Genomic DNA, 23,977 nt, shown 5'->3' on the forward strand with positions numbered 1-23,977 from the left:
CTAACACGGCTGTTACTCTGAAACCTTAATTAAAAGTGTCTCCTCAGTTATACCTCTGGCTTAGCTAGAATTGTGAAGAGTCAATAATATATCAGCACCATTAGGAACAGAATCTCCAAATGTACTGATCACTGAAGAGATTTAATGATTCCCCAGACCTCTGCCTCAGAGACCCCTATAAAATATGAGGTTTGTTATCTGTCCCTGCACAAATCTCGGCTTCTACAAACATGGATGTGGAAAGAAGACTATCTGGATACCAAAAACTCTGTCCTTCAGTGTGAGGAGCAGATTTTGTAAATTTTCTTACTGGAGTACTAGCATTAAATGTTGTATTTCTTGTGTCCCCATCAACTCTGTCTGTCAGGTACTAAACATCTGCTGTTCTTTTCTTTTGGCATCTGCTACTCTTGTGTTATATTGATCAAAGGATCTTCTCAGTACATTTGGAACCAAATTTTAATAAGAAGCTATAGGATTTTCCAAAAAAATTTTGAAATTCCCTTTTCTATGTAAAAGGCAAACAATAAAGACTTTCCATATTATTCACATCACTCAAAAAAGAAAAACCTGCCCTAAATAGTCTGAACTTGAAATATGCCAAAATAGTCTTGGGAAGATTTTCCCAGTCATCTATCCATCTTGACTCCCATCAGCAAATGTATCTTTCCAGTCTAGAAAGAAAGAGGGAACTACCTTCCCATTGTATGGTTAATTATACTAAACAAATTTAAGAATTTGTGAGTTCCAGTTAAAAACGGCCAATACCTAAGGGCAAGATGAGAACTAAATTTTCAGTACATTTAGTTGCATGCATGTCTAGATCCTAAAGCTGGTTTGGTGATCACCCAAGGGACACTTCAAATAAATATCCAGTAACTGTTCTGTTTTCTTATTGTAATTTAAAGAAAGGATAATCCTTCCGGCCGGAAAAGCAGGTCTCTTGTATTTTGGAAGCATTTACTGTTTTCAGGTGCATGTTCCAAGCAGAAAAGCAATCTCTGCTACTCACTGTTAACAAGCCTCTTCTGAATTGCAATTTTTATAGGAAAGCTTCTGGCCCCAGTGAATCAGAGTTTGTGAATTAAAACATGAAAAGAATGCACCCAGTTTTTGGACCTGGGCCATATGTACTTTAAATTTAGACTTAGTTTTCCTCTTATTCTAAGGTATGTCTCATTGGATATCTTTATAAAACTAGCCACTGTGTATGAGTCACACAAGCTCATTCTGTTGCTGGTGTGGCAAAATAAGACCCAACTCTTGCAAACAGGTGTGTTTGGGGCCTGCACAGAGAGAGTCTTCATTGGTCACAGGAGTTCTTGCAATTACTGTACAGTTCTTCACTTGGAGGAAAATATCGCTGCCATTTAGAAAAGTTTTAGGCTACTTTCTGATACCCTGCTGTAGTCAGGGTGTTAGAACTGAACATTTTAATGAACTACGTAAGCTATCATTTGCTTGGATAACTGAATCTCTCACCATTTTAACCAGTAATATACAGTGTAGAAGATACAGTAGCTAGGCAGTTGCTAGCTTTGCAACATATACATACCCATTGCACTAAATACATCTGTGGCTCAGAGAGAAAAATGTGAATGCCGATACGCTTTTTAGTACCTTACCTATACCCCATTTTTAAAGATGCTGTTAAAATGCTGCCCATAGATTTTTAAACCCTGCTTTCTCGTCTAAATCCTCTGAGTGGCAATGTATGTGCCTGAGAGCATACTGAAGAGAAAATCTCCTCGGTCACATGTGAAACTGCTGAGTGTAATCAACACAGATGTTGCAAGCTATTGATTAAAACTGGGGGAAATTCTGACTCTTCTGGCTCTGTCAAAGGTCACAAAGATAGTAATTAGTTACCAAGTGTTACAAGGGTTAGTGTCATCACAAATAAGATTTCCCAATTGCCTTAGCTGTTCTCAGGGGACACTAGAAAGATGGGAGAAGGAAGCATGGAAAATGGGTTAAACTAAGATTTATCCACTTACAATTTGCAGTTGAAGAGCTTTGTAAATGCATTACATCATTGGCCACCTGGACACTTTTTGGTTGAACATCTGACGATGTTAGGAATGGGGGAGGGTTTGTGAAATCAAGTCTTTTGTGCATGTGTCATGCTTTCTGAAGCTGTTTAACCACTTCAATACCTTTTTATAAATGTTTATTGCTGACTGTGTTCTGCACTGTACACTACATAAAGGAAGACAGCCCTCGGCCAAAGGAGTTTACAGGCTAAGGTTATTCTGTATAATCTGTTGGCATCAGGGGAGCAAGGTTTGCAAATGAATCCTTTGTTTTTAACATGGACACCTCTGCAATAGACTGTAAATACTTGTAACCCATGCCTGCTTGGTGTGGCACTCTGTCTCCCTCTAGTGGTGACTAGGCCAGCTAGAGATTGATGAGCCTGCTGCAGCCTTGGCTAAGAGACGTAGTACGGACCACCACTTATAACGCCAATGCCCCTTGTGGGTCAGCAGCAGCAGGAATCAAACCTGGGATCTCTTGAGCTTAATGCACAAGCCTCTACTGCCTGAGCTAAAAGACACATTTCTCTTAGCCAAGGCTATAGCAGGCTCATCAATCTCTAGCTGGCCTAGCCACCACTAGAGGGGGGCAGAGTGCCACGCCAAGCAGGCAGGAGTTACATACTAAGGCCTGGTCTACACGGGGGGGGGGGGGGGGCGAAATCGATCTAAGTTACACAACTTCAGCTAAATGAATAACAGCTGAAGTCGACATACTTAGATCTACTTACCACGGTGTCTTCACTGTGGTAAGTCGACAGCTGATGCTTCCCCGTCGACTCCGCCTGCACCTCTCTCCCTGGTGCGACGGGAGAACGCTTGGCAGTCGATTTATTGCGTCTAGACTAGATGCGTTAAATCGACCCCCGCTGAATCAATTGCTGCCCGTCGATCCAGCCGGTAATGTAGACATACCCTAAGTCAACTATCGTTCTCTGCCAAAAAATCACAACTCCTGATTGCCAAGTTGTTTTTTCAGGTGGAAAGTTTTAACCTTTGATGTATTCTTTCAAATGGACCCTATCTTTAATTCTCACCCACTTCCTCTTAGCCCCTTGTTTTATTCCCTCCCTTCTACACGCTAGCTACCACTGACATTTACCTTGTGCAGCAAAGACATGTGCAGCAGTGCTTGAGGCAGAGAACAGTAGGGCTCTGATAAGCAGACACAAACTATAGAAGGCTATCCCACTTTTCACTTCTGTAGCTTTGAGTGTATATGATTCGGAGAAGGTGTGTGATAAGATGCTGTGCCATCCTCTGCTGTCTTGCTAGCAGGGTAATCCACGAAATAAGAATCTTTATATTTAAATAAAAGTAACTTCCATACTTAGCTACCATTCTTTCTAGAAAGGATCCACAGTAAAAATAACTCTGCTGTGTGATGTATCACTTCAACATAATACACTTCTACTGTTAATATGAATTACTTTGTTCGCCCCGTGTTGGATGAGAGACCTATGTCACACATGTTTCAGAGTAACAGCTGTGTTAGTCTGTATTCGCAAAAAGAAAAGGAGTACTTGTGGCACCTTAGAGACTAACCAATTTATTAGAGCATAAGCTTTCGTGAGCTGAGCTGTAGCTCACGAAAGCTTATGCTCTAATAAATTGGTTAGTCTCTAAGGTGCCACAAGTACTCCTTTTCTATGTCACACAGGAAGTGAATGCTGCACATCTATAAATCTTTCACTTCAACACTGTGCACAACAGTGGTACATTTTTCATGCCCAATTCCTTTTTCGCACCCATATGTGTATATTTTGAACACACAAACCATGCACCTGTTTGGGGCAGAAAAAATGACCTTGCTTGCCTATTTGATAGGCATCAAATGGCTTGTTTCTTATGGCCTCTGGAAATGGCATGATGAGCTACTCCTCCACTGAGAAAGTGATCTGCATGCTTCTTCAAATACTTTCAATGTCTGTATAAAACCCACAAATGTTAAACCTGTTTAGCAACTTTATGATTGCTTTTGAATAGAAGAGTGACAGTAAAGGCAAGTACTCCTTTTCTTTTTGCGAATACAGACTAACACGGCTGTTACTCTGAAACCAGTAAAGGCATAGACGCTAATTGAATCACCAAAATGTTTTTTTTAATTACTAGGTAAACAAGATACATTTCTTAACATACACTGAAGAAATTTTCATATCAGCAAAAGGGGTACCCAGTTAATGAGCACTGTAAAATGTTTTTAGGTTACTTCATTCTTATTGCCTAATATCTTTTAACAGTGGTTGTCTTTTCCACAAAGTGCTTTCCTCTTAATTGTGAAAAGTGTAGCTTTTCTTTCCATCTGTGGAAAGGTGATTAGCAGAGCTTGTGTGATTCTGAATGACTAGAGGGCTTGGGAAAAGCAGAGGAACTGGTCTAAATGATCAAGTGTTATGTATTCTCTCAAGTGTTTGTTATGCGGACTGGTGTAATTTTTTCAGCATGCTGACAGAGAGAGAGAGAAGGTTAGCCATTAGTGAAATAATTATACAAGGAGTACTAGAAATGCCTGCTCTATCTAACAGAACATCCATTTTACAAACATAGGGCCAGACAGGCCACCTTAGTGAACATGTACTCAGCCAAGGAGTCCCATTCACTTCAGTGGGACTAATTGGGTGTGTAACAACTTGCTACTGTAAGGAAATACCCATAGGAAGTGTAGCGAAAGGGATAGTCTAGTTTTATGCCATTGTATATAGACAAAGATTCCAGAGCCTTGGCACACTCTGTTCAGATACTGTATTGGCCTCTTCTAATCAACACTGCACAAGAAAGACAAGGTGGGGGAGGTGATATCTTTTATTGGACCAACTTCTGTTGGTGAGAGAGACAAGCTTTCAGGTTTACACGGAGCTGAAAAACAAAGGTGATTTCCCAGCCCTGAAGAAGAGCTCTGTGTAAGCTCAGAAGCTTGTCTCTCTCACCAACAGAAGTTAGTCCAATAAAGATAATATCTCGACCAACTTGTCTCTCTAGTATCCTGGGACCAACACGGCTGCAACAAGAAAAGAATAACAGGCAGAAATTAGTTTGTGAGGAGAAGGAAAATCATCTTCATGAGAGAGACCCAGGAGAACCAGCCTTATGTAGATGTAGTGGGAAATTTTCCTCTTGTTCCAGCACTATATTCGCTCTTTGTTTTATACATTGCCAGGTTTACGTCATTCCACAGTTTGTATGTGAAGGCAGCATTCTCTGTGTTACCTGTCTAGTATCTGATATCTTTCTGTTTCTGTTTGGAGGAAGTTTCTTCAGAGTGCATGTACTTCCAGCTTCTTATATCATTCTGCTGTTGAGCTGCAGGATGGTATTTTTTATTATTTTTTTTTTTTTAAGCCTGGAAAATATTGGAAGAAAAATACTCTCAGAAAATGAAAATGAAGGAGGGGAGTGCAGATACTCCTTAGCATATAGTGAAAAGATGAGTGTAAAATTACAGCTCCTCACTAATCACTTGTTAATATTCAGGACATTGGTTTTGCTTCTGTGTTTTCTCTGTCCCTCTGGGGCTTTTTTTTTTTTTTTCTTAATGCTGGAGTCAGTTTTATTGCTCATAAAAGTCAGTGAGTGATGACCCTGGCTAGAGCTTTGCAGACTGCAGGCAGTTGTTGTCCAGGCTCCCATACTCTGGTCTGCCAGTGACTTAGTCCTGATTTGCAGCATTTCTGCTCTTTCGCAGTCTGAGGATCTTTTCTGAGAAGTCGTTGCCAATTTTGATGGTGACACTGACAAATGCCCACTGCGGAGGGGTGACCCTGGATCTCTCGTCCCCTCCCGCACCCCAACCCCTGCCCCAGCCCGGAGTCCTCTCCCGCACCTAAACTTCCTTCCGGAGCCTGCACCCATCCACACCCCAACCCTTTGCCCCAGCCCAGAGCCCCCTCCTGCACACCAAACCCCTCATCCCCATCCCCACCCCACAGCCTGCACCCCCAGCCAGAGTCTTCGCCTCCCCCTGCACCTCTGCCCCAGTCTGGAGCCCTCTCCCACACTTTGAACCCCTCATGCCCGGCCCCACCCCAGAGCCTGCACCCCCAGCCGGAGCCATCACCCCCCTCCCAACACTGCAACCCCCTGCCCCAGCCTGGTGAACATGAATGAGGGTGGGGGACAGCGAGCAACGGAGGGAGGGAAGGATGGAGTGAGCGGGGGTGGAGCCTCAGAGAAGGGGCGGGGCAGGGGTGTTGAGTTTTGTGCGATGAGAAAGTTGGCAACCCTATCACTATCCCTGACTTAGGAGCCATTTTAATCTGTTACTCTTTAATCTTAGCTCTAGAATCTTCATACAGATCCCTGTTTTTCTTTAGCAGTTTCTACACCCTCTTCTTAATCCGTCCAGATCAGCTGGTTCTGAGCAATGCAGCTCCCTTCCCCTTCAGCTAGGAGCTGAAGATGCTCAGAGTACAATGGACTAAGCACCAGAGGCTGCCCTCGTCTCTATTCCCCGTGCTCCCATTAATTTCAGTGGGAGCTGTGTGTTTGTCCTGGAGGGCCGAGTTAGGTCCTAGGAAGATAACCTGTGTCATCTGCAAGAAAATAAAGAGCATTCTTATGTCTGGGTCATTATGCTGATCGAGTGCTCCACCTTGCTTTTAGATGAGAATAGAATTGAATTGTAGCTGCTTGTGGTTTATCGATTGATAATCAAAGAAGCATATTTTTGCATTTTAAAATCTTACGAGTCATGTTTTGATTTGTATAAAGTCTCAAATAATTTATTTTGCTAAGCAAAGATAATAGAATCATAGAAGATTAGGGTTGGAAGAAACCTCGGGAGATCATCTAGTCCAACCCCCTGCTCAAAGCAGGACCAACCCCAACTAAATCATCCCAGCCAGGGCTTTTTCAAGCCGGGCCTTAAAAACCTCTAAGGATGGAGATTCCACCACCTCCCTAGGTAACCCATTCCAGTGCTTCACCACCCTCCTAGTGAAATAGTGTTTCCTAATATCCAACCTAGACCTCCCCCACTGCAACTTGAGACCGTTGCACCTTGTTCTGTCATCTACCACCACTGAGAACAGCCGAGCTCCATCCTCTTTGAAACCCCCCTTCAGGTAGTTGAAGGCTGCTATCAAATCCCCCCTCATTCTTCTCTTCTTCAAACTAAACAAGCCCAGATCCCTCAGCCTCTCCTCGTAAGTCATGTGCCCCAGCCCCTTGATCATTTTCGTTGCCCTCAACTGGACTCTCTCCAATTTGTCCACATCCTTTCTGTAGTGGGGGGCCCAAAACTGGATGCAATACTCTGGATGTGGCCTCACCAGTGCTGAATGGAGGGGAATAATCACTTCCCTCAATCTGTTGTCAATGCTCCTACTAATGCAGCCCAGTATGCTGTTGGCCTTCTTGGCAACAAGGGCACACTGCTGACTCGTATCCAGCTTCTCATCCACTGTAATCCCCAGGTCCTTTTCTGCAGAACTGCTGTTTAGCCAGCCAGTCCCCAGCCTGTAGCAGTGCATGGGATTCTTTTGTCCTCAGTGCATGACTCTGCAGTTGTCCTTGTTGAACCTCATTAGATTTCTTTTGGCCCAATCTTCTAATTTGTCTAGGTCACTCTGGACCCTATCCCTACCCTCCAGCATATCTACCTCTCTCCCCAGCTTAGTGTCATCCACAAACTTGCTCAGGGTGCAACCCATCCCATCATCCAGATCATTTATAAAGATGTTGAACAAAACTGGCCCCAGGACCGACCCCTGGAGCACTCCGCTTGATACCGGCTGCCAACTAGACATGGAGCCATTGATCACTACCCGTGGAGCCCCACAATCTAGCCAGCTTTCTATCCACCTTGGAACGAGCACGTAACACCTTGGCAGACTTTTATGTGTGTGGTTCAAGAATAAGGCAGTGTTACCCTGAACACTGCATTCCATTACGGTGCATTAATCATATTTGACTGTTGCTCTCTTCAAAAGGATATTAGGGGGAAAAACTTTCCAAAAACATAATCTTACCGTGGCAAACACTCCCACCATTCCCTTCCTGTGGAGATGTTAGTCTCACAGAGTATGACTTTCTGCATCTTTGCCCCATATGTGACAATGATGTGTCTGCTCTCTGGGACATTATGTGTATGCCGCAGGGAAAAGCAGCCCAAAAACGCATATCGGGCTCAGAGGAGGAGTCTGCTTCACTGCACACTGATTTTGTTTCAAAGGCAACAGAGTCCTGGGTACTTTGCAGCAAGCATGCGGGCTGCCTGGAATTTTGTGGCATTAAAATTAAGAAGATGATTTGCTTTGCTTTAAAGCACTGCTGTAGAATCACTTCTGTCATTCGGAACTCGCATTTCAGTAAGGCTTGTAGCAATAATTTATGCCATTGCCAAAGCTCAGTTGCTAATTCGCAGAACACTGCTTCCAGCTGTCAGGAAAAGTGGCTGGCGTAAACCTTGTGTATCAGTCACACTTTCGGTTTCCCTAGCAAATCTACAAGTAGTGTAACATTCAGCTGGCAATTATCGGTCCTGCAAACACTGGGGCTAGGACTTTGAACGAGGACTTAGGAGCCCTGGGTTCTGTGCCTAGCTCTGACCTATTGTGTGAGCTAGGGCAAGTCATTTGACCCCTCTGCTCAGTACAGACCCTTGGACTGTTTGGGGCAGGGACTCTCTCTTATTGTAGAGGCTGCTCTAACTTTCAACAATAGATAATGGTCCCCAAATGCTACCTTCCCTCTAAGGTGTGCACCTGTGCGGCAGCACAGGAGGGCACCTTTGCACTGCACGCGGGGGCCGGGGGTGAGTTGATGGAGGAGCTTGGGGCATGGGGGGCTGTGGTGATTTCCCCGGCTGCTGCACGGCAAGGAGAAACGCCTTTCCTTCCCAGCCCCAGAGCTGCTGTGGTGTGGAGAGGCTGCAGGAAAGAGGGTTGGGGGGAGGCAGTCTGCACCTCAAACCCCTCACCCCCAGGCCCACCCCACAGACTGCACCCCCAACCAGAACCCTCACCCCTCTCACTGCAACCCTCTGCCCCAGCCCTGAGTAGGGTGACCAGACAGCAAGTGTGAAAATCGGGACAGGGGTTGGGGGTTAATAGGAGCCTATATAAGAAAAAGACCCAAAAATTGGGACTGTCCCTATAAAATTGGGACATTTGGTCACCCTAGCCCTGAGCCCCCTTCTACACCCGAACCACTCAGCCCCACCCCCGCCACTGATCACCTCCACATTGGTGCACGTAACAAAATTCATTGGATAGGAAAAATTAGAGGGAACGTTGTCCAAACGGCTGCTCCTCTGGCCACAATCACTAAAGCTTAGCATGCTCTGCCCCATCAAACCCACAGGGGACCACAGAATGCCCCCTCTACCGGGGGGAGGGATAAGTGACTGCATTAAGGTAGCTATAACCCCATGCTGTAGCTCCACAAAGGAGATTTATGAGAAGCCACGGAACTGGCCTAATAACCTGATCTTTATGGAGAGTTCATATTGTGAGTTTGTAAAACGCATTCTTTCGAAATTATTCATTTATTTTGTATGGGATTTTTTTGACAGATCAGTCTGGAGAATAGCCTCATTAAGTTCTAGCCATCTGTAAAGTTTCAGCATTGATGTTACTATGTCACTAAAAGCCTCCTTGCAGAGGAAAAGGTGTATTTGTATCACCTTTGCCGACCTGAAATGGGTGAATGGACTTTCATCAAACTTCCCCTCTCACCAAATTAGCTGAGACTAAGGCCTGGTCTACTAAAAAAGAATTAGGTTGACCCAGCTATATTGCTAAGGCGTGTGAAAAATCCACTCTCCTGAGCAACACAGTTAAGCCGACCTAACCCGGTGTAGACAGCGCTAGGTTGACAGAAGAATTCTTCCATCACCTAGCTACTGCCTCTCAGGGAGGTGGAGTACCTACTTCAGCGGGAGAACCCCTCCCATCAGCCTCAGTAGTGTCTACACGGAGGCATGGCAGTGGTGTAGCTGTAGTGTTTCATGTGTAGACAAACCCTAAATTTGAAAAGATAAAACTGAAAAGGAGTTTTTTAGAAAGTTACGAGCATGTGAAAAAGGGATTACAAGGGAAGCCTGCAGCTAACTTTAATTTCAGTTTTCAGAGTAGCAGCCGTGTGAGTCTGTATTCACAAAAAGAAAAGGAGGACTTGTGGCACCTTAGAGACTAAACAATTTATTTGAGCATAAGCTTTCGTGAGCTGATGAAGTGAGCTGTAGCTCACGAAAGCTTATGCTCAAATAAATTGGTTAGTCTCTAAGGTGCCACAAGTCCTCCTTTTCTTTTTAATTTCAGTGTTTGCTACCAGGAAGTGCTGTAATAAGCAAATGCTATACAGTATTATGTATGTGTAATACCATGCCTACAGTTACACACACACACACACTGCGTTGTAGTGTGATATATTTGTAATTAGGCAAAGCACTTGGCTCATTACCTGGTTGTGTCATAATGATGTTTTCAATGACAGCTATAAATAGCCATCTAAGAAAGAGAAATACAGATTTGTCAATTGCATAAATTACAGCAGCAAACTCTACTATATGATTAATATGTTATTACTAATCCCTGTATATATTACACTGTACTGAGATGTTACTGCATATTTAGTCTATTATTATATATGTGCATTACACACATCACACAACGTAATTAGGCTATAGAATTAAGCAATTTCATATTTTTATTAAATGATTCTCTTGTGGTGATATAAAAAACAATGCAATGGGTTTTTTGTTTGTTTTTTGCATATGAGAGAAGAGAATAAATAAATGAATAAAAAAGAATACCATTTTGTATGTGTCATAAGTCCAAACCCCCCCCTCACCCTCCATCCCAAAAAAACCCACCTGGGATCAATAAATTAAAAAGTCTATCTTTATTAAACTGCTATGTGGAAAATTATATGTGTTCTTAAGGCCTCAGTTACCAGGAGACCGCTCCATGGATTTTCTGTAGAATTTACTCAAGGGAAAGAAGTCCTGAAGGCATCAAAACCGTGAATGTTTTGCCTGTTTCATATTCATACTTTCTCCCCTTGTGTGTGACTGATTTATTCTGCTCTATGCCCCCAGGGTGCGCATTGTCCAAAGAAAAGGCTACCAAAAAATAAAGGAATTCCCTTTTTGCTTTTTTTTTTTTAAAAAAGGCAGCAGAGTTGAGGAGGAGAGGAGGGAAATGAACTAATTCCTTTAAATGTCACACAATATGTCATGCATCTGGGAGTCTCGAGTATGATTTCACACTATGGTGTTCCCTAGCAAAGTATGCTTACCATATAAATAACTCTAAGATGGTACAAGACACTCTCCCTGAAAAAAAGACCCAGTTCAAGAAAACCACACCATGCTGTGAAATGTGATCTTTTCTGGTTGCATAATCATTAGCATATGTGAGGCTTACTTGTCATATACTTTTAGTATTTACAAAGTGCCATAACTAGTATTGTGCTGCTGTGCAAACATGGACCTGTGGGGAGCTTAGGTTCTTTTCGAGACCTGTTTTGCCTTAAAGCATTGTTGGCTATTTTCAGTGACTTCTTAGCGCTGTGGTTTGCATCTGTGATGAAACAATGGAAGCATAAATTAGTTTGACAATGTCAGCAAAACAGGCTATAGAGAGTGGGCTTTCTATGCAGAACACAATGTCCAGAATTAGAGAAAAGCATATGTCAAGGCAGAAAGTTACAAGCAAATATCTTTCAGCAGGAGAAACAATTCCCATACAGGAGCAGTGAATCAGGGCTGTGTTCCAACTCCATACAGGTGTTGAGGAGGGGTTCATTCAGAGCTGCAGTAAGAGGGATCTTTATGGTAGGTCAAGGCTATTGTTAAGAGCCCCTGACAGATGAGAGCAGACCCTTCTCTCATCACAATAGCTGCTCACACTGAGCAAGGCTCATTAAATATTCAGTTCCAGCCTCAAGCAGCTCATTAAGTCAGCAATGAGCAGTGACGCGGATGTTGGAAAACCCTGCCTCAGTTAACATCACCATGCAGAAGCTTCTTGCATCTCTTGATTCTCATCTGCTCAGTGCCTTCTCTATGATGACCAGCTTGTGCTCTCTGCTTTGCATTAAATACAGGTAAAAACATCCAGGTGGATTTAAGACCTCCTTGCAGGGTTTCTAGCATTTGACTTGTCGTCTTGGGCCTTTTCAGAGACAGCTTTTGGGGCCCAAACTAAGCATCTATTGGATTTTCTATACCAGCAGCTGCGATTCAGTGTTAGCCGGAGGATATGAAGAGGATTGTACAGGTTTAGGGCTTATAGAAATAAAGTTTGTTACTGTTGAAACTGTAACTTTCATAACAGCAATGGGGTATCATGCAGCCGTTACATATTTTGTGTTAGATACTGCCCACTGTTACACAGCATAAAGTTTTACAGTCTGTGCATATTCCCTTGAAACATTTTACCCTAGTTTTGATTTGAGAACTGATCCATAGGACTGTGTATGATCCATAGGACTGTGTATGTTTCTTTCTGAATTGTGTATTTGAAATCTAGAATATTTCAAATAGTAAACTTTTGGCACTTAATTTAATGTGAACTAATACTTAGCAATAGTATGCTCCTAAAAGGGGGTGGGGGCGGTGGTTAGGTATCAGTGAATTAAAGTCATACTGAAAGCACAAATAGAATTACATACAGCTTACATGTGTTTTCACTAACAAGCATTTAAAGCTGTAACATCCGATGAAGTGAGCTGTAGCTCACGAAAGCTTATGCTCAAATAAATTTGTTAGTCTCTAAGGTGCCACAAGTACTCCTTTTCTTTATCTGACAGTATGTAACTAGAAATGGAAAGGCAGAACATGTGCAAAAGTTCTTCACTGCATTTTTATATGCTATTTTTCATAGCACTTAACTTTTTCTGTTCCTTTAACAGAAAGTGTTTTCAGACAGCTCATTTCTACGTGGAAGACAGCAGCTCACCTCGAGTGGTCCCTAATGAGAGTATTCCCATTATACCTATCCCAGGTAAGGCAGGCCAAGCCTCCAGTTAATCACTGAATGAATTCACACTTTTGATGGACAGGTTCTAGTTTAATTATGTGGATGCAACAGAGTTGTGTTTGTGACAAGATTGCAATTTTCCTTTTAAGTCTTTACAGAAGTTTGCAATGTCCATGCTGGTTCATGAAAATTAACTTGCTTTGCAGTTTGACTTTCACCATGAAAATATTGTGCATTCATCAGATAATTCACCCAAATGGTTTCAACTAAAAGTTCCAGAATAACTTTTTTAAATGTCAAAAACAAAAGTGATGTCTTTTAAAAATAGAAGTGCAGGGCATCCAGTCTAGAACTGAATACAGCTTCAGGTCCAATTATGGAGTCTGGCATAAGCAACTCCACTGGCTTTAGCTCAGGATGGTAGGACTGCTCTCATTTACACCAGGTGCAGATTTGGCCTTCACTGTTATAAGGGAAGGGAAGGGGAATTGCATATATGTAGGTTTCAGAGTAACAGCCGTGTTAGTCTGTATTCGCAAAAAGAAAAGGAGTACTTGTGGCACCTTAGAGACTAACCAATTTATTAGAGCATAAGCTTTCGTGAGCAGCTCATGAAAGCTTATGCTCTAATAAATTGGTTAGTCTCTAAGATGCCACAAGTACTCCTTTTCTTTTTGCATATATGTAAAGCACCAAAAGTATCAGCCGTTTGTTATAGTTGTAATATTCAAGATACCAAAGGCCAAATTCTTCTCCCAGTTACACTGAAGTGGAGCTGAGAGCAGATATTGGCTCCGGGTCATTTTCTTGGGGTATTTCCAGGTATCATCGTTCGCACAGAATTCTTTACCCCTTCAGTGACGATGACAAGGAAACTTTAAAGTTTCATGATGTTGGAATGGACTTTGCAGTTGCTACCTTGTTTGGTATTATTCAGTCTCATTTACAGAACTAAAATATACAACATGTTATAGTGACATTAGTTTCACAAAGGATTGTCTGTTTGTTGTGACATGATGACGTATCTTTCCGTTGTTTCCTTCTCATTTTCTGTCGTGGTTTGGCAGCTCTAGGATTCTGACTGCATCTATTACATGAATCTTAACTAAAACTTTCAAAGATGCCTGAGGCACACTAGGACAAGATACACTGGAGAAATACACTCACTGGAAAGGGGAAAGCATCAGCAGTCTCTCTAATGGGGATAATAGCATTGCCCTACCTCACAGGCATGCTGCGCAGATAAATATATTAAAGATTGTGGGGCTGAGGTAATGGGAATATATGAGTACATCAGAACAATCCTATTGGATCAGATGAATGGTCCATATAGCTCAGTATCCTGTCTTCTGACAGTGGCCAGTGACAGATGCTTCAGAGGGAATGACCAGAACAGGGCAATTTGTCGAGTGATCCATTCCCAGTCATCCAGTCCCAGCTTCTAGCAGTCAGAGGTTTAGGGACACCCAGAGCAAGAGGTTGTATCCCTGACCATCTTGGCTAGTCCTTGATAGACCTATCCACCAGGAACTTATCTAATTCTTTTTTAAACCCCATTATAGTTTTGGCCTTCACAACATCCCCTAGCAATAAGTTTCACAGGTTGACGGTACCTAGTGTGAAGAACTACTTCCTTATGTTTGTTTTAAACTTGCTGTCTATTCATTATATTGGATGACCCCTAGTTTGTTATGTAAAGGAGTAAATAACATTTCCTTATTCACTTTCTCTATCCCATTCATGATTTTATAGACCTCTATCATGTCCCCCCTCAGTTGTCTCTTTTCTAAGCTGAACAGTTCCAGTCTTTTTAATCTCTCTTCATACGGACGCTGTTCCGTGTTCCTAATAATTTTTGCTGCCCTTCTCTGTACCTTTTCCAATTCTAAGTACATGAAATAGTAGAATTGTCTCTAATATTTTCTTGGTCTAATATTTAATAACTGTGGTAGAGGAAACATTTGAAGACAAGACCTTGTTGAAATTCTCCCATGTTCTTTAGGGATCCCCTGGCTAAAGAACCAGAGTCCTGACAAGCTCCAAACACAGAGACATTTGCACACTGGCCCAGGGACAGTACAGATTCTAAAGCCCCAGTTGAAGAGAGAGAGACACATTCCTCTCATCCAGTACTTGTTCTCTGCTAGGAAAAGCCCTGGGACTGTTCACTTCTGCCAGCTAGTTCTGTTCTGCAGTGTTTCTAACCTGTCTCCTCCTTCACTGGCTTTGCTCAGCAGAGTCCCTGAGACTGGCTGGGCAGCCAAGCTGATGTGGAGGAGATGGAAATCCGGGGCTGCACAAGGGGAGAGTTGAATAAGGCTGTGAGGGGATATGTGGAGAAGGGGAAATGGGGTGCAGGCAGGAGAAGGGGAGCTAGGGGCAGGAAGGAGGACAAGAAGGGCTTGGCACTGCTGCCTTGGCTCCTTGGTGCACCAGGCAGCATCACTGTGGGGTGGGAGTATTGGTGGGTGTGAAAGGCATGGAGAGTGAGCTGGGATATGGCGGGCCAGTGGGGCTTTGCAGGGGCATCAGGTGGTCAGCATAATTTTGGGGTGATGGTCGGGTTGAGAGGGGAGGTGTCAGAATCTGGGATGACTGAGAGTTGGGGGCAGGGTGCTGAGGAAAGCGGGGCCCAGCATGTATAGTTAGATATTGCTCAGACTTGAACAGTGGGGTCCTGGCTCATGACTAGGGCTCCTTGGCACGGTGGTAATACAAATAATAACACTGGTTAATGAAGCCATCTCTGTATATGGACTGTGCCATCATTAGACCACTTGGGAGTGGCTTCATCGTCACGGAGCAGCATGGAAGGCTGACATCCTGACACACCGAAAACCAACCCTTTCCTTCGCCAGCTGGGATGGCCCATTGTAAAAAAAAATCAATTGTGAAAAGACCCTTGAGCTCCATTAAAGCCACCAGAGCCTCAAAGAGGGGAGACACCTGAACACTTGATTTGTGGTGGATTTTTCTCCCAATGTCCGTCCCGATCTGCTGATGATTTTCTTCATCAAATACATTCATATAAAGAGAGCTTGCTAAATTTGGTGAAGAATGGTATCTCCGCTGATGTGGGGGGATATCTCAGTGAATATGTTCAACCCACAGGTGTACTAGGTATAATAATATTAATAACTAGCGCTTTATATAGTGGCTTCCACCTGAGGAACTTTAAGCACTTTATGCATGTGAATTAATTAATCCTTGCAACACCTCGATGAAGAAGGGGGCAGCAAGCCTATTTTACAGGGTAAACTGAGGCACATAGTCGTTCTAGGTCAGATTTGAAGAGATAATTAGGCATATGAAGATGCGGATAGGTGCCTAAATAATTGAAAATCTGTCCACAGGTGACCTGTCTAATGTGACGTAGCAAGTCAGTAGCTGAGCTGGGAATAGAGCTCAGGAATGCTAAACCCTGTGCACTAACCACTAGACTCCATTTCCTCCAGCAGGAAAATAGATATGTAGCATGAAAATGGCTACTTAGTCCACTGGGATGGTCCAGACCTCATCTAAACACTTCCACAGTAATAGAAAAGACCTGCTCCCACCTCTCCCAGTCTACCTGCTAACAGGGGCCATTTCTCTTCTGATATCAGTTACAGCTCCCACATAGCCGTCCCACTAAAATGCTTTAAAAAGGTTGAACAGCAAAATCCTCCTGTGATTCACCCATAATTCTGATGAAAAGATGCTGCTTTTGAACTTTTTCTGCTAGGAACTGGCAGAGAGCGTGAGAAAATCTTACTTGCCATATTGATCCTGGAAGTAAAATATAAGTGGCATTTTCACAAAAGTGAGTTCTGCAAAGTAACCTTATTAGCTTCTGATACCCAAGGCATATTTAACAATATCCCCATGGAGCTATGCATCTATTTCCTTGGATTTAGTGGACCAAATTCCACTCTCAGTTGCACATACAGAGCTCAATTGAAAGCAATTTAGCTCAATGTGTCTGAAAATGTGTAACAGCTTTGCCAAGACTGACTGTTTCCTCTGCTCTCAGAGCTCTAAAATCACTGGCAACCTCTTAATATACCATCGGTAGCTTCTATCATAAGAATAGAGCTTTGCAGGTCCACAAGCAGAAAAATCATCTAACAGAGGAGTGACTTTACCCATTTTCTGCCTCACTTCCCTCTGATGAAATTTACTTAATTATTGAGCATGAAACCGCCTAACCCATAGGCATCCTCTTATCTATGCAAATTTTGCCCTGAAATGTAAAGCCCTTATCATAATTCATAATTATCTGTACTGCTTGATCTAGAGAAACATAGGATAAAGGAGAGATCATTAACTGAGTCACCCTCTGGCTATTACAAGTGATGTCTGAATCTAAACTCAGCATGAGTCTGATTTAGGATCTGCCCCCAAGGGTGTAATGTACCTATAATTGAATGGCAGATTTCTTAAACACACCTGCCACCTTGCTAATTTTTTTGTCATCATTTCCTCAATCAGTGAATTTTGGATCATGTCGTCTTTCCTTGGAGCTCTTTGTTACAAACATCTAGTCATGGCAAGACCTCATGGTAAATGTTTCCTGTTTCCATTCCTTTTCCTGTTTTTCAAGTGGGTCGGCATCTGCTGCAAGTTGCTGATGGCATTTCTGTGCTTGTCCTCTTGTGGTATGGCCCAACAACTAACAGGAACAGCTAATCCTCTAAAGGCAGGTTTTGCCTAGAATTCGCAGTCATGATTGCAAACCACGCAAAACCTGCTCTGGAATAACACTTCTGTAGTCAAAAGGCAGGCCCACAAGATCTGAGTCAGTAAAGCAAAACAAAGGTATCATTGATGTAACATGCAAGTGACAGCAGCCAGTGGAGCTTCATGGTAGGCACTTCTTCCATTTCTATCACACCCTCTTCTTCCTTGATCAAGTAGTTCATAGCTTTTTCTCCCCGTGTAGTGAGCTGTTCTTCTGGGGCTTCTATTGACTTGTATGATCTCCTGATGAGGCCCCAGGAGTTTAAGAATTCCTATCCTGGAAATAGGAGTTTTGTCATTGGCCTCAGTAGGACCTAGGATCAAGCCTTTAGTTTCTGAGCTCAGTACAGAAACCCCTGAAGGATTAGTAAAATACATGCTTAGCTCTATGGCCAAATTTAAGAGACTATAACTACCTGACCAATTTTACCATAGTCCAAATTACCATAATGACTGGCAGATTGAGGCTGTTAGTTAACCTAAAACTATTAAGCCAGATGTTCTTCAAAGTTTCTGGTCTGAGTAGGAATGTCTCAGTTGTGATGCCAGTCACTTTGTATCCCATATTGAATTTACGGGGCAGGGTTTAAGAAATCCAGTTTAAGAAATCCATTAGTGATAACATCAATGTTCTCAGGCCTCAGACTATACTGATATTTGCTAATCAGGTGTTTTCTGGTTAATTCTTTGCCTTTGATTGCATCAGAGTTTTTTCAATGGGTGATAGAGTTCATAAATAACATAATCGATTTTTAAGTCATCAGTAGATATGGTTCTGATGTAAACATGCTGCTTCTTCAAGTATGTATCCGTTTGAACCCCACAGGAGGTGCACATGTGCCTCAGGTACACAAGACCAGAGATTTCTTGAGTAGCAAGGACTGTCAGGGCTGTGCGTGTGTCCTGTGCCTCCACGTTTCTTCCTGTGTGAGGGCAAAGCGGTAATGGGTTTCTTCCCACCCATGACAGTGAGACGGAATCTGGTGAGTGTCCAGCCTGCTCGTGGTTAGCTTCAGCTAAACCTTCTGAATTTCTTCAAAACTCCTTTGATGACCTTCATCTGCAATTGCGGTGACCCTGTCAACCCATTTTGACTGATGGTTAGAACTCTCGCCCCATACAAACTGTCTCTGTATCAAGGCCCCCTAACATGGTGGCTTCAAACCCTGCCCATCCTCTTATGGACTGGTCCCCTTAAAAGATGGAGCTAGCAGGTGCCTCTTCTGTTCCGGGGAAGTGCACATTCCTAGCAGATGCTTGGAGAGCTTTTCGTTTTCTGCTGTGTAAGTCACAAGATGTAAGGCTTAAATTACACCTTCTGGAACAATCTGTGAAGGTGTCATCAGCCTATGAGGAGACAAGGTCCAAGATCCTGCCAGTGGACAAGCCAGTGTCATCCAGCAAAGTTTGGCACCAGCAGAGATTGTGCTGAGCATAGAATCAGAGACATAATAAAGGAAAGTCAGCAGATGGCCAAGAGAGCACTGCAACAGACACCTCCGACACCGTGGCAAGAGCTGTGGCCATCACAGTGACAATCCACAGAACATTATGGCACCAAACATCAGGTACGGGCCACAATTGAGGATCTTTTGTTCTTGCTGAAGAGCTCTGTGCCCTGGCAGACAGATAGTGCTCTGCACATGTTTAAAGATTCTAAAGCCTCCTTACCACAAACCGTCCTGGCCCTAGTCTCAGTCAAGGCTGTGGATTCCATCCTCCCAACACAAGCATCCTGACTACCAGACCAAGAACAGACTGAAGTATGGCAGAAGATGCCAGCCTGCCTCCTACTTCACAATGCACCCTGCTCCCACGGTATGCGAGCAAATTTGACGGTATGATTGTGAGACGCATCAGATCCACTCAAGTTTGCACTACGTTCAAAAGCCACCTTGCCTCATTCCACCTGCAAACACAAGGATGTGATTTCAGGTTATCCAGGTGCTGAGAGCCTTCAGACTAGCCTGCACAGGGTTCCTATCTGTTCTGCGGAACTCTGTGGTGCAAATCCTGACAGACAACACATCAGTGATGCATTCTATAACAAACACCTGCTCATCACCTCCTTCCCAGGAGGCCATCCGGTTCTAGAAGTGGTAACATCAACATGGGATAACCCCACTGGCTCTGCATCTCCCTGAGGTCAGCAATGACCCAGCAGAGTTCTTAAGCAGGCACACAGTGACCAACCACAAGTGGTCACTGAAGGAGCATATCATAGACTTCCTATTACATCTATGGGAACTCCATGATAGACTTTTTCATCATAAAGGACAATACCAAATGCATGAACTTTTGTTCCAGAGGAGGTGTGAGTCTGGGCTTGTTGCCAGACACCTTTCTTCTCTGGTGATCTCAAGGACTCCTGTATGCCTTCCCACCAATTTCTTTGATCCCGAGGATTGTGTCCAAGATCAGGAGGGCTTAGAGTACAGTCATCCTGGTAGCCAAAAATATCTCAACCGATAAGAGGCTATCATAATGCTACAGATGTCCATGAGACCTACAGGCCTGCCCAGACATAATATCTCAGAACCAAGGTTAGACCTTGCACCCAAGCCTGCGGTGGTTGTACATGATGGTTTGGATGTTGGCTGATTGAGCAGCACTGAGAGAGCCTGCTCCTTTCGTGTCCAAAACATTCTCATACTAAGCAGGAATCTGTCCTCCAGGAACATTTTCTCCTCACAATGGAAATTATTTTCCATATGGGCAGTCCAAAACAATCTGGACCAGTGGAGGCACCAATTCCAAAGATGATCTAGGAACAGGCGGGACTGTCATTCAGTTCTCTCATAAGTCAACTTGGTGGCAATATTGATGTATCACTCTTGGTATGGTTGTATTTGATCTTCTCACACTCAACAGTATCTAAATTCCTTGTAGGCCTCCTTCATACTTAACTTACAATTATAGACCCAGTTCCCTCATGGGACCTCAGTGCTGTCTTCCTGAAGCTCTTGGGTTTTTCCCTTTGAATTACTATCAGAATGCTCCATTAAATGCTCTTTCTGCTGGCTCACAGAGTCAGCAAACTCTCCATGTCCTCTTAAATGCTCTTATGGCAGGACCTCCTTACGCAGTCTTTCATAGGGACACCCCCCCCCCAAGTTCAACCCTGAAGTGGCCTTGGACTTTCACCTAAAATAATAAGTTACCTTGACAGTCTTCTTCCCAAGGCCACACTCGACACTGAGAGAGAAGGAAGTCACGACCTAGGATATATCCCAAGCTCTACGCACATTACCATAGTAGGACCAAGCCACTTTGCTTTCTCTCTGGCCATTTCTGACTCATCCAAAGGTTATGCCGTCTTGTCACAGAACTTCCAAGTGTATCACACACTGCATTTCCACCTGCTATCATCTCTGGCGGGTGAGCCTTTCCCTTTGAGCATCCAGGCATACTCCACCCGATCACAGGCTGCGTCTGTCACCAGCTTCAGCAGCCTGCCTATTTCTGAGTTGTGTCGAGCTGTAATGTGGAGTAACACACTGACTTTTGTGAAGCATTACGCTTGTGACATGGCTGCCAGGCCAAGGCACCAAGTTCACGAGAACAGTACTGCAACCACTGTTCAGCAGATACAGCTGGAACCCCTCCCTCCCATCATCCAGGGAGGACACTGCTTTCCAGGCACCTGCAGTGGGATTCACATTGCCACATGCTTGCATAAGAAAGCACGGTTACTTACCTTCAGTAACTGGTTCTTGGAGGCGTGGTAGTCAGTGTAGATCCTACAACCTAAATTCCCTCTAAGCTGCGTGGCCCTGCAGCAGCCTATTCAGCACCGCACAGGCACTCAGATGCGTCCCTCCTCCGGGCCCCAACCCAGCCCTGGCCCAGACCTGCTGCGGCTGTGGGAGAGGCGGCCTCGCCTGTGGCCCCAGCCCCGGAGCTGCTGCAACGGGAGGAGTCCTCTCTCCCCGCTGTAGCCCCGGAGCAGCCTGCACCCTAAACCCTTCATCCCTGGCCCCATCCCAGAGTCTGCACCATCAGCCGGAGCCCTCACCTCCCACCGAACCTCAAACCTCTCCCCCAGCCCTGTAAGCCCCTCCCACACTCCAAACCCCTTGGCCCCACCCCGCCACGTGAATTTTATTATGTGAACCAATATGGAGATGTGGCGCACATCACCTCCATATTGGTGCACATAACAAAATTCATTCCGCACATGCATGGGAAAAATTAGAGGGAACACTGCCTACGACCCATCCCACAAGCAGCAAAGTACAACACTGAAACTTGCAAAAAATGTCTTCCTTCTTGATTTACGTCCCTGGAACATATTTCAGGTAGAAATGAAAATGCAAATTTATTCTAGTAACGAGCAAAGTTCTGCATTTAAAAATACTTTGGTCGCATGTTCTGACACCATGACTTATGTTGAGTAATACCTTGCTAAACAAATAGTCCAACTGAAATCGATAGGATCGCTCTTGAAGTAAAGTGCCACTCAGTATAAGTAAGGGGATAAGAGTCTGGCCCTTCGTGTTTTAATATTACTTCCTCCATATTCATGCTGTAGCCACAATGAAAGAAAACTGCTTCACCTTTCTGTGATGTGTCTAAAAAGGATAGTCAGCTTGTTGTGCAAGAAATGCACTATCAAGTCCTTGGAGAGTGTGTATAACATTTATATGATGTTCAAGTAAGACTAATACATGTAAACACAGCTAGTAATAAACCTAAATGCTTTAAACAAATCCAAGAATGACTGTAGGCTGGGAAGAAAAATTCAGTACTTGCTTTCAAATATTAAGTCCCCAATACAGCATACACTTATGCATATGCTTAATTTTAAATGTCCAATTTCGATGTTTGTACAGTGCCTAGCACAATGGGGTCATAGTCCTAGCGGCTACAATAATACACATAATAAATAATAATGAGATCTGTCCCATGCTTATAAAGTTAATAAAATAATGCTTAATGTGTATGCTAATAGAAAGCTTACATGATTTCATTCTATTGAGCTGAAGTTAGTACAATGGATTCGGTTGCTCCTTTCTGCTTCAAAAGGAAAAGATCAGTTGGGTTGCTGTTTCATTTATAATTAATGAAGCCCTAATCTAAGATTTTACATGCAGTTTTAAAATTCAGATTTCATTATGACGTGTATAATTTTTGTAATTATCGTTGTCCTTCCTGTTTGTGATTGGCATATGGTTAATAGTGCTATATTAGATTAAATCTTTAAATAAGTGAGATTAATATAACTGCAGTACTGCATGTCTTATTTCACATATTCTGCTTTTCTTTTTATGCTTTTATTAGGCATTACTGCTGTATCAGAAATCTGCCCCAGTCTTCATTTGATTTGATTATAAAATGTAGATAATAGTTTTGCTGAAAGGTATTTTGTGCAATATTTCCAATATGCTGAAACATCAAGACCCTGAGTGTGAATATTTTCATCTTAGATCTTTTTTTGCTTCTTTCATTTTGAAAGACATTGTTTAAAAACCAATAATAATTAGTTAATGCTTACAATTTGAATAACATAAAAGTCAAAAAGTAATTGTGCCCCCTGATACGAGGCTCTCAAGAATTATAATTTATCTTAATAATTCTAAGGTCACTGACTTCAGCAGGGTGCCAACATTTAAAGGGTTTTCAGCATGTAGCTCAAACTCTGGGGATGACACCAGCTGTGTTGCCCTATTTTATTATTTATGCAGATATGATCTGTCTAGAAAATGTCCACTGGTAGTTTAGAAATATTATAGCCACTTCTGTGACTTTATTTTACCCAAAACAAGTTGCCTACTCTTTCTGGCTCTTTTTGTATTGCAAGAAAATATGATCTATCAGACAACTGCAGAATTCCGAGGGATATGCTAACACTTCTAATCCTCCTTATTTTAAAAGCTTTAACAAGTCAAGTCATTCTGTCGCTGAACTAAATGTACTGCACCCACGCATACGTACACGGCAACTAGACTTAAACATAAAACGAAAGTTTTAGAGACTATTCAGAGCCAGAATGCACAAATACTCAAAACTAGATAGTGCTGGCACTAAGATTGCACATGAAATGTCAACTCCCCTGTGTGTCCGCTTTACAGTACAGTTATCAGTTACAGGACCAGTCCCATTTCTAATATCGTTTTTTGCAGCCTTAGATGCAAATTCTTCCGTTCTTATACCTGTATTGTTAAAATGGTGCAAGGTATCTTTATAGACTTAGACCTTTTTATATAAGCTCTTGTCTGTCTGAGGGGTGAAATCTTGACTTTACGGAAGACAGTGGGGCCAGGATTTGACCCAAGGTGTGTAATTAACAATACATCAGCA

At 43.1% G+C, this 23,977-nt stretch overlaps 1 protein-coding gene across 6 annotated transcripts in view; it reads left to right on the top strand.

Annotated features, from left to right (window-relative positions):
• The window catches only part of PTPRG (protein tyrosine phosphatase receptor type G), a 616,375-nt gene that overhangs the window by 543,062 nt on the left and 49,336 nt on the right, over positions 1–23,977 (top strand). For all 6 annotated transcript variants that reach the window (XM_073350970.1, XM_073350965.1, XM_073350966.1 and 3 more), the window contains one exon: positions 12,891–12,982. In XM_073350970.1, coding sequence (XP_073207071.1) covers positions 12,891–12,982 — 92 coding nt within the window. The remainder of the gene's footprint in view (positions 1–12,890; positions 12,983–23,977) is intronic.

The sequence above is a fragment of the Lepidochelys kempii genome, chromosome 7 (assembly GCF_965140285.1).
Source record: "Lepidochelys kempii isolate rLepKem1 chromosome 7, rLepKem1.hap1, whole genome shotgun sequence".
NCBI classification, from domain to species: domain Eukaryota; kingdom Metazoa; phylum Chordata; order Testudines; family Cheloniidae; genus Lepidochelys; species Lepidochelys kempii.